Genomic DNA, 11,366 nt, shown 5'->3' with positions numbered 1-11,366 from the left:
CTGCTCAAGCTTTTATATGTTTCCGACCAAATTTAAAAAAAACAAAAACACAAAACCAAACTCTAGCATGTTTACTTGAATTTGATCAGACCTGATGAAAACGAACTCAGATAACCATTCATTTCAAGTGACTCATGGGCGAATATTTATTAGGTAATCGATCACTTGAATATCCTAAACGTCGTATTGATTTAGCTTAGTCAAGAATGCCTATCTTCCTGTTGATGCCCTGTTCATTGATCTAGTGCCTCTCTCTCTCTCCCCTCCCCCCACCCTTTCTATCCACTTTTTGCGCCTTACCTCATCTGGAAAGATAACTGAAAACAAACACCTTATCCACTGACTGCGCAGCTCACGCCACATTATCCAAGAAAACAGACACATTCCACAACACAAAAATGTCCACTCTCTTCTTTTCCGTCTCTCCACCCTCTCCTTCATTCCCTCCTCAATCCCATTTCAAATCCTTCAAACACTTGTCTCCCCTCAAGACCACCCTCAAAAGACCACTCTTTTCCACAACTACTCGTTCCTCGCTCCATGTTGACCCCCTCGAGTCCGACCCGCCATTGCCACCTTCCGTCCGGACCTTCTGGAAGTGGCTCGCCGAGGAGGGCGTGGTCTCTTCAACATGCCCAGTTCGCCCGGCTTACGTTCCCGAAGGCCTCGGCCTTGTGGCTCGGCGAGACATTGCTCAAGATGAAGTTGTCGTGAAGGTCCCCAGGAGGTTGTGGATCAACCCGGACACCGTTGCTGCTTCAGAGATTGGCTATCTCTGCACCGATTTGAAGCCCTGGGTGGCTGTCTCTCTCTTCTTGGTAAGGGAGAAGATGAGGGGCAACTCGCCATGGCGGTTCTATATGGATATATTGCCGGAGCGAACCGACTCAACATTGTACTGGTGGGTTTCATGTTTGCTTTGCGAATCCTATAAAAAATTTAAGGCTTGTTATTAATTCTATTGGATGGTCTAAGATTGTGGGGTGGTTAGTTGTGTGCTTCTGTTTTCTGGTTCCAGTGCAGGTCAGAAGAAGAGCTTGCAGAGATAAAAGGTCCGCGTGGTTTCTCCATCGCAGACGTCCCTTTCTCTATGTGCCTTTGTTTAATTGCCTTGTCTCTGGATATCAATGAATGAACTTTTTTTTTTTTGCGGAATCATCCAGGAACCTTACTATTGCGGATGACCAGGGAGATGAAAGAGCATGTAGAGAGTCAATACGATAAAGTAAAAGAAGAAATCATATCACAGCACGAGCAGCTGTTTCCATCTTCTATTACGCTGGATGGGTTTCTTTGGGCATTTAGCATGCTGAGATCGCGGGCATTCTCACACCTTAGGGGCCAACTTGTTATGCTTCCACTTGTGGATTTAGTAAGTCAATCGATCTTTCTATTGTAAATTGATAATGAACTTGTCTGCATTTCTTTCGGGCTTAATCAGTCTGCCAGAAAATTTATGAATTCCATATTATTTACGTGCATCAGATTAACCACAGCGCTAGCATAACAAGAGAAGATAATGCAGAGGAGATTAATGGACCAGCAGGTCTTTTTTCTTGGGACCTCCTTTTCTGTTTGAAGTCAACAATGCCTGTCAAAGAGGGTGAGCAGGTATACCTCTAAAGCCTATTGAACTTATTTAGCAATTGATGATCCACTTGACATATTACAAATATGATATCGCTCTCAACACAGCACATATCTTTTCCCGTCAGTCACAGAGAAATGAATCTTGACCTAATTGAATTGTAGTAATTAACATGTTGATTACCCATCGAGAAATCCTCAGAGATCGAGAAAGTTTCATTTGATTACCCAGAAATGGTATTACACAAGCCTCTTCCAGTAGGGCGGTGATTTGTGACCATTCATTGTGACTAACAGAATCCTGGGACAGGTTTTCATCCAGTATGGATTAAAGAAGAGCAATGCTGACTTGGCTCTTTATTATGGGTTTGTGGAACCAAATGTCAATCGTGACTCGTATACATTTACATTCAACATATCTGAGTCGGACCCCTTCCATCGGGAGAAGCTTGATATTGCAGCAGCCAATGATTTGGGTGAAACAGCATACTTCGATACTTTTATGGACCGTCCTCTTCCGCCAGCAATTCTTCCATATCTGCGGCTTGTGGCACTTCAAGAAACAGATGCAGTCCTCCTGGAACCTGTCTACAGGAAATCTATCTGGAAAACTCTCGAATCATCAGTTAGTCATGTGAACGAGGAGCTGGTATGCAAGATGGTCATAGATGCCTGTGAATCAGCTCTTTCAGGCTACTACACCACAGTTGAACAGGTACATGTAACATTCTGATTTCCACTTGGGTAATTTTGTTAGGATGGTTTCTCCTGGGGAATTGGTTCGGTTGGACTTCGCTGAACCATACAGGGTTAAAATGGCCTAGTTGAGAATTCTTTAGCATGTCGTCTCTATCCGGAAATCAATCATGATAGTAAACATTTTTGGTAGCTGAGAGTATGATAATCTCGTGTTTGTTAGCCTCGACGCCAAATGTGGCAAAATGTTTAGATTGTCAGAATTAGCCAAGTCATTTAATGGTTCTAGTGATTGCAGAGCGTTGATATTTCCTGATCTAAGTCCAATGAAACTAAATATGGGGAAGTCTAAGAAAATGATGCGCTAAAACCTCTGTCAATGATCACATTTGTACAGAACTATGCATCTTTTTGTCTCTGCTGCATAAAGTTTGGCGACTCTTAGATCAGGTTATTTTGTTTTCTCCTGAAAGCTGTAGAAGCAAATCCCACCTAATTGCTCTATGCTTTCCCCCATTCAAATGCAATGACTTGCAGGACAAGAAGCTAATTCAGGAAGGAAACCTTGGTTACAAACTTGAGATAGCCGTGAGGGTTAGACTAGGTGAGAAGCGGGTGTTGCAGCAAATTGGAGGTATTTTCAAGGAAAAGGAAGCTCAATTGGATAAGCTCGAGTACTACCATGAGAGGAGATTGAAGGAGCTTGGTCTGGTTGGCGAGGAAGGCGAAACTTATTGCCAGCCTAAGAAAGATTCTTTACCCACCTTATAGACCCAGTACGCAAGTTTAATCTTGCCGTTGCCTTGAGGTTGTTTTTAAAATTAAGGAACAAACTGTAGAAACTTTTTCCTACTTCCGGCAAGGGATGGTAAGCAAAATAATCAGTGTATTCATCTGTCGTATCAAGGCTTAAACATTACAGACTCGGCTTAGATGGATTGACAATTTGTGTACCGTACTCTGGCGAGCGAGTTCCAATTTGGATGAAGTTCTGAGGGAACAAAAGAAACTACAGGGATTTGCATAAGTTCTGCCAATTTTCACTGAGTAGGCAAAGAACCAAACGTCCTCAGTTCTGTTTGTATCATGGTTCATGGCACTGCTTTGCCAGAAGAAACGATCACTAGTTCGGTACGTAAATCGACTAAGTTTCTTTGAAGAACACATTAAGTTGCATCACACTGTGTCCCTACAAATTTGTAATCGCAGGGTGCGCTCTCTTACTTCCATGTAACGGTCAAAAAGTGAAGCTCGAAGAAATGCTGCTTCGCCGAACATTCCGACCTCCATATAAATTTAGGTTTGGCTACAGTTGACTTCGTTTACTATCTTGCTCAAAACATCACTAATGACGTTAGGGAAATAAAATTGAAATGAACTTGCAGATGTCTCTCGAGTCATCATCTCAATGGATCCTTAACCAACCAAAATTATAGATATGAACCAAATAAGCTTTCATTCTGTGTTATCACAAAAAGGGCAAAATGTACACTCTCACTTTCAGGGACTTCTCAACAGATTACAATCGTTAACTATGGACAAGAAAAAATGATGAATTTGCCTTTGTAGTTGCCCTAGAAGGAAACAAGAATTCTTTGCTGGCTGCTGCTTGTTAGGCTCTCGGGCATTTGCTTATCATGGTCAAACCAAAAACCATTCACGATGATGAAAGCAGAGCAGCTCGCGCAACAAACTCAGAGTGTCTTCATATCTAATTGTAAGGAAAACTAATGCAGCTATGCCGCGCACTGCAACTTTTGTAGAGATCAACTTGAATCCCAAGCCCGTGAACATACTGTACGGAACATGTTCAGATGAAAATAGTTGATCATCGCCGGCAATCAACTAGAGACTTCACTGGAGTTCCTCTTGCCCGGGCCTAGCAAATCATCACAGTCACGTTGCTCGCAAAGGCACTCCAGAGGATTTGCATAGAAGTAATCCTCCTCCTTGGGCTTATCGACAATAACTCTACGATGACTTGGCTGTCCCATCTTCTTCTCATGTGCCAGACGTACAGCAAGTTCAAAATCATTCTGTGAAAGTGTCTCATTCTGATACAAATCCAGTAACACCACAAGCTTTTTACGATCTAAGAGAACAGTTCTCTTAAATCCAAGATATCTGCAGAAAAATGTCAGTTTGAACACAGCCTTTTGAAAGAAAATGGGATAGGCCTAATTTATTTGTCTTGTTCTTCCAAGGGAAATAATGGAAGAACATCAATCAAGTCGACAGCTTACCTGCGGTGACCTTCCACAAGTTTTGCCATATTTCCATCATATGTGGGGATGAAAGTATTGCTGGCTATTGATACCATAAAATCTAGAGCCGCCATTTGTGACGAGTGATTATGGAACTGCTGCAACTCCTTTGGATCCAGCAGCATCTCCTTTTTAACCTGACATAAAAGTAAAATCTGTGAAAAAAGATAGAAGAACTAAGTGTCAGATTACATGGAGATGGACTCATCGCAGTGCCAATTGCAAAGCCTCAATGGATGTTCTAATACACGCTCCAAGCATTAGCAACTGTTAAAGCATCCTTTTATATACACTGTCTACCGTTATTGGATCATTTTTACATACGCCCTCAAGGTGAAGATGGAACTTTTTAACAGTCTCCTTACAATTTTCACCTTCAGAGAGTTCAACACTGCTAGCATCAGAAGATGTTGGTCACTGAATTAGAAATATAACAGCACGTTAATATGTTAACTCACAATCCGTGGAAATGCAGCCCTTAATGCGGCTAATCTCCGTTCGCTGCCATAGATTTCTCCAGATGCGATGTAAATCTGCGTGTCTTTGTCAAAACCTAGTGCCTGTAAAACTAATGATGCCTCTTCCGGAGTCAGAGGACACAGACCTTGTGATCTCCTTTCCTGAGATACAATCTCTTTCTCCCTCCACCAGGGGAATGCATACCTGAATGAAAAGCACAATTCATGTGGCCACACATTTTACATATGAGAAACAAGAAAAACAGATAAATTGATGAAATAAAAGGATGAAATACATCTAATGCCACATTCCTCGAATTCAATCAAGCTTACTTTTGCCCAGGTGCGACACCTAGAGCTTCAGAGCTAAAGCATAAGCCACGGAATATTATAGAGTTCCATCTCAGGGCAAAGTCACATGAACTTAAAGACTTAAAAAACATATCCCTTCCTAGAGTGAAATATCAGATAAGTACGTATAGAGAAATATACAAAAACGTCATTGACTTTCCCTTAAATACAATATGCATCTCTAGTTAATCTACATTTTACACCTTTGTTCAAGAACCTATAATTTGCACCTTGAGGTTTCAAAGGTTCGTGATTTCTCCTTGAGGCATAAGTAGCACAACATCAGGTGATGAAGGCTTCGTTCGTTTCGCGGAAAATAATTTCCGGAAAACATTTTCCGGATTTTCCGGCGTTCGTTTCACGGAAAATGAATTCTTTGGGGAAAATGTTTTCCATGAAAGGAAAAAAGTCTTCCAAATTAGAGGAAAATGTTTTCCATTTTTTAAAAGGGAAAAATATTTTCTTCACTTGATCTCTCTTATCTTACACCTCTACAAATCTTCACTTCCTCCTCCCCTTTCTTCTTCTTCTTTTCTTTCTTTATTCGAATTATTTTTTAATTTTCTTTTTCTTTTTTAATTCAAATTATTTTTCTTTTTTTCTTTTTCTTTTCTTTCCTTTTTTTTTTTTTCTTTTCTTTTCTTTGTTTCCCATCCTCTTCTTTCTTAGCTAGTCGTTAGCCATTGCTAAGCAAACCTCGAGCTCGTCGATGTCAAGCTCACGCTCTGCACTCTTGCTTATCATTTTCTTTATTTACTCTACCCAGCCTGCAGTTGTACATTGCTCAAGTAAAGGGCTCTATATGCTTTGCTTTTTTTTTTTTTTTGTTTATTAGAACACAAAAACGCGGGGAGAGAACAGGCCACTCAACTGAAAAATTCTCATTAGCGCTATACATGCTTTGCTTCTTTTCTCTTTTGCTTCTTTTTAAAATCTATATGAACATTTTTTAGAGTAAATGAACGTTTGGTGACAATGAGGAAATAAAGAAATAAAACAAGTTTGCTCGGATTTAAAGATGGGTTCATATTTGATAGATTTATAGGACGGTAAGTGATGCATACCTAAGCGGTAAAGTCTTAGAAAATTTGTTCCTTACCGAACATCGGAAAATATTTTCCGAAACATTTTCAGGTTTTAGCCGAATATCAGAAAATATTGTCATTTTCCTGAAAAATGACTTATAGGAAAATATTTTCCGGAAATGGCCTATTTTCTGCGAAACGAACGGACCCTAAGTTAAATGAAAATTATTCCAATGGCAAACAATAAAGCAAGCACATGTCAAGACAAACCTCATTCGCTTGAGCTCTTCAGCTTCTTCTGCTGTACAACCTTGGGTGCATCCAGAGAAAGCCAACATATCCATCTCGTATCTCAGATGCAAAGCCATGAAAGGCCCCTTATCTCGAAGAAGGTGGACTAATTTGTTCCCAGAGCCTCGATCTGAGGAGTAAATTTTAAAGCCTGAAAGTTGACTCGACATCTGAGCCTCTGAAGATCTAGTGAAATTCCATTGTTTGCCAAACGAGCATCTGTCTTATTGAAATGTACCACCTTATGCTTGCTAAATAGTGGCAAAATCTGCATGGCATAGGCAAAGATATTACCCAGGGAACATATATGTAAATGGTATAAAACTACATTAAAGCACTACAACTGCCAAGTTCTCTGTATGCAGAACGGATGCCATGCAGGGCAAATATCTCAGATTTAAATTGTGATCAATGGCTAAATCACAACCAGACAAAAAGGCCAGATATATGGCCAAGTGAATCTCCATCAGCATAAAGCTAAGTGGAAAAAAGTCCAATATAAGCATGCTATCATTACATTACAATCTAAAGCAACCAAATTTAAAGAAGGAGAAAAGGATGCAGGCCATCAGGAAACAGAGATGCAAATGCAAAACCAATTGAAGGCCATGCCCTGCCCAGATGAAGACTTACACAAATGGCCAACTGATTCACGCACTTAGGTAGCACCTTGCCCTACCTGAGGCCTTTTCTAATGGGTCAAAAGACGATGCATATGCACAAGCACAGGCAAAGGAGATAGAATTGAGACATGTACAGAAAAACATGGTTGGATTCGACTGAAAGTGGATCCAAGTTTCAACTATGACAGCATATACCAATTACCAATCATCAGATTACTGAATGCATGTCCAATTTCATTTATCGGCTAGACCCACGAGACCTCTACTAGAGACATACTTCAATCTTTTTATCTGTAACAAGCAGATAAATATTGCCAAACCTGTTCCAAATAATACTTTTCGTTTGACCAGCTAACAGGGGGCATCTGCAAGGGTTGGTAACCATACTTCTGTTGATATCGCTTTGGCAGCCTTCTTACAATCCGAACTTCATCTCTTAGGGAATCAATGAAATGTCTCACGTCAAAGATATCCTCAAAATTACTGCAGCAATATCACAAAATTACACACCTTGAACCAGCTGCATAAAAGCACACTGAACAAAAGCTATTCCAAAGACAGAATATACCTAGGGTCAGCCCAAAAAGATGTTTTATCGAGCTCCGGCACTACCAGAGTGAGATTCAAAAGGCGAGCAATAGTCACCATGTCACAGATCTGAAATTGCATGTTAAATCAGTGACTTCATGCTACTGAAGAAAAACAAGTCATAGATGTGCTTACCGCAGCTCGCATTTGATTTAGACCCCCATTGCAAGACACTTTCAGAAAACCATTGCTTGTATAGTTCCCTAGAAGTTGAAAGTGTCAACTACTTGCATTCAATAAGAAGAAGAAAGATAAATGGGAGGAAACAGGCAAATTAAAAGACCTATCACCACTGACGTTGGAAAATGATAACATTGACATAATCACAAAAGAACTACTAGCATTGCTTATTTTTCAAGAAAAGAACTATAAATGCTCAGAATTTTAGCCAGAACCATTTAAAACACAATTTTTTATATTACTGATTTTCTGTAATAGAAAGAACTCACAAAACAGATAGTGATACTAAATAGCCAAGTTGACTTGTAAGAAGCCAGAAATCTGACTTCACTTCACCGGTTCTACCAAAAACTGTAGAAAAGTCACATTAAAATCTCTCTCATAAGTTCCTTCATTGAGACTCAAGAAAAATTATTTGTCCCTCTGGGAGAAGTATCACTGCCCTATGTGATCTACCCGTCCCCCTCTCAAGCAACATTTTACCCTTCCGAACATAAAAGAGTTTATTACACTAATTGCTTGATTATTTGCATTAATGGACTTTGTAAAGCTGTGTTCTAGAGCTCTCTTTAGCACCCGTTACTTTTCCCTTCAGCTGAAGCATATGCTCTAGTAGTTCCATGACAGAACTAATCAAGACATGGAAAGAGCTTTCAAAATCACTAGTAGGATTATGAAATAATTCAACATAACCAGCACCCAAAACTAAAGAACTTAATCCATCATGCACAATACACGACAAGATGTATGAATCACAACTCCTACCGAGAAAAAAAGGACTTGGAGTACGCGAGAACCCCAGAACCACTCGAGCTACATTCCGCACAATCCAACAGTCATAGCATCTAGAAAAGAACTCACTTGCGGGAAGCAAAGGCGGCGGCGGCGGCGGCAGGGACGGTGGTGGCGGCGGCGGCGGCGGCAACTGAGCCGTCTGTTCAATGACAAGCGGCAGAGGATTAGAATGCGACAGCCGATTCGATATCCTCTCGAAGAAATGCGGCCGCCACAGCTCCCCGACCGTGATCAGCTGGACCAAACAGGTCCACAGCAAGATGCTGGAGCACACCCATATGAACCAAACCTGCAACCTCGTCCTCGGGATCACCGGGGCCGGTAGCTTGTCGCACCTCACCTGAATCCCGCCCTCCGATCTAACCTCCATTCCTCTCCCGCACACCTCATCGCCAACTCATCGATCACCGGGGAAAAAAAAAAAAAAAAACTGCTCTCGAAACGCAGTTTTTCAAATCGCGAACGGACCCAGCAACGCGCCGCGCATTGCCCGATCGAAAGGACCTCGAAACCTCGACACGCGACGCCCTAGCCAGCACACGGCACCGCGACAGCTCTCCTCCCCCGTCGCCAATCGGAATCAGAACGAGCTCTCGCCTGAAAGGACAAAAGGCGAGGACTTTAAGGTAATTCCAACGGAGATCGACCGAGAGAAGAGAGAGAGAGACGGGGACAGGGACAGCAAAAGTAACGGAAATCACGAGCGAAGGACGGGAACCGAAAGTGGTTACTGGTTACCCACCGAAGACACGAACAACCGCCGAACACATGCTCGAGCTTCTCATGATCTTCTCTCCATCACGAGACCCAGAAACGATCCGAACATTCCTCGGTCCTCGAACGCAATGCCCAATGCTCGATCGACCTCCGATGCTGCTCGTGAGCCGACTGACCCAAGAATAAAAATCAGAGCTTTTTCACCTGGGTTGGGTTGGGAATGGCAAGTTTCAATCTTTTCTCCGTAGAGGAAGAGATGGGGGCGAGCTCATTGATGCCGTGATTTACCCGCTCTGACAGGTCGGTCCTCCTTCCTATATTGATAACAATTTGCCATTTTCCTCAAACCTATAAATAAATTGATCTTTTTTTCTTGATTTCAGGCATGATTAATAGACTGCTTAATTTAATACTTGATTTAATTGAGTGGGGCAGCATGTGCATTGTTTACATTAACAGGGAATTCTCTCTGCCCCTCTTTGTTTAATCTTTTTGGGGTCAGTGAGAATATTATGGGGAGTAAATTACAGCTTCAGTTTGAATGGAAAGTGTTTAATCGGCATGTAGACAATGATTAAGAATGGAGTTTTTGAAATGCAAGAAGAAATGGGTTCGCTCATTCAGACAGTAATCAGGGTGTCAATGTAGTTGAAGTTAGTGGAGCTATTTAGGGAAAACACCGACAGTCAAAATAATGAATAGAGATCTTGAAACTCTACCCCAAAGTAAAGAGGGAGGAGCCATATTAGAACAAATGTGGTTAGAAATGGAGAAGAAGATTGTGAGTAAATTGGATTATTTATGGTGGGTTCTTTAATTACTTAGGAGGGAAATGAGAAAGCAAAGTTTACATGTTCATGCATGAATGTTTGTGGAGCCTTATTCAATGAACTTATGTAATATATGCGCATCTTTTGATACCAATCAAAATAACAATTGCAAGGGTAACTGGCATAATTACTTCCTTCCGAATACTATCACAAGGCCTTCACATATGTTATAGAATACTCAATTTAAGCCATTACCACTCATTCCACTGGTACATGCATGAGCCCATCACACCGGGTTGTCCTCTAAACAGAATAGCAAATATCCAAAACACAAGCTTGCTAAATATTTGATCATATTATGGTTTGAATCTATGACCTCATGAAATATGACTCATTTGTCACTAGACTGTTATGCTCGATATGGCTTGGATATATCACAAAAGAATTGGAGACGATGAAATTATAAACTGATGAATGAAGGATAAGAAATTATTAAATACATAATCGGTGGAATTAATATAATTGGATGGGATTTCCAATTCATGAACTAAAAGTCATATACTTGAATCATTTCAAATCGTGTGCAAACTATTCTAGGCCAATGTTACTTGCATAGGCTAAAAGTCTCTAGATTTTAATCAGTTCATAAGCTTGTAAGGTATTTTAATAGATTTTCAAGTAATTAGGTCTCCACATCAGTACTTTGACATTTGTGGAAAAAACTATAAAATACAATCTTGATAATCTTTTCCAATCCATATTTTTATTATTTATGCAGTGCCCTGGCATGTGATGGAAGAATGTATTCCAATCCCCTAATCTATGAATTAATTACAGTATCATCCAAACTCTCCTGCATTAACTGCTCTGCTCTGCATTTTTTAATGTGGTCTGCTTCTTTGACCGAGCTCATATATTGAATTCATCTCGCAGCTTGGTCCGACTAAATTAATCAGAAAATCTCGAGATGCTCGAAATATTAACAAATTCTGAGAAAATAATCAAAGCAATCAATGTCGTG

At 40.7% G+C, this 11,366-nt stretch overlaps 2 protein-coding genes across 2 annotated transcripts; one reads left to right on the top strand and one right to left on the bottom strand.

Moving 5' to 3' along the window:
• Positions 1 to 328: 328 nt before the first annotated feature.
• On the top strand, positions 329 to 3,310 carry LOC104453926 (ribulose-1,5 bisphosphate carboxylase/oxygenase large subunit N-methyltransferase, chloroplastic). Its single transcript, XM_010068582.3, has 6 exons — positions 329 to 901; positions 1,024 to 1,052; positions 1,164 to 1,372; positions 1,486 to 1,611; positions 1,898 to 2,302; positions 2,821 to 3,310. Exons 1-6 carry the CDS (start codon positions 399 to 401, stop codon positions 3,052 to 3,054), a joined length of 1,506 nt encoding a protein of 501 aa, XP_010066884.2. The 5' UTR covers positions 329 to 398; the 3' UTR covers positions 3,055 to 3,310.
• Positions 3,311 to 3,692: 382 nt separating this feature from the next.
• On the bottom strand, positions 3,693 to 9,893 carry LOC104453925 (rhamnogalacturonan I rhamnosyltransferase 1). The gene is given in 10 exon segments (XM_010068581.3): positions 3,693 to 4,407; positions 4,527 to 4,684; positions 5,006 to 5,210; positions 6,652 to 6,787; positions 6,790 to 6,940; positions 7,616 to 7,778; positions 7,864 to 7,952; positions 8,019 to 8,086; positions 8,925 to 9,455; positions 9,601 to 9,893. Coding segments are annotated over 9 exon segments (1,557 nt in total). The 5' UTR covers positions 9,229 to 9,455; positions 9,601 to 9,893; the 3' UTR covers positions 3,693 to 4,124.
• Between the last annotated feature and the right edge of the window lie 1,473 nt (positions 9,894 to 11,366).

The sequence above is a fragment of the Eucalyptus grandis genome, chromosome 7 (genome assembly GCF_016545825.1).
Source record: "Eucalyptus grandis isolate ANBG69807.140 chromosome 7, ASM1654582v1, whole genome shotgun sequence".
NCBI classification, from domain to species: Eukaryota; Viridiplantae; Streptophyta; class Magnoliopsida; order Myrtales; family Myrtaceae; genus Eucalyptus; species Eucalyptus grandis.
This window is presented reverse-complemented; position numbering and strand designations above follow the sequence as displayed.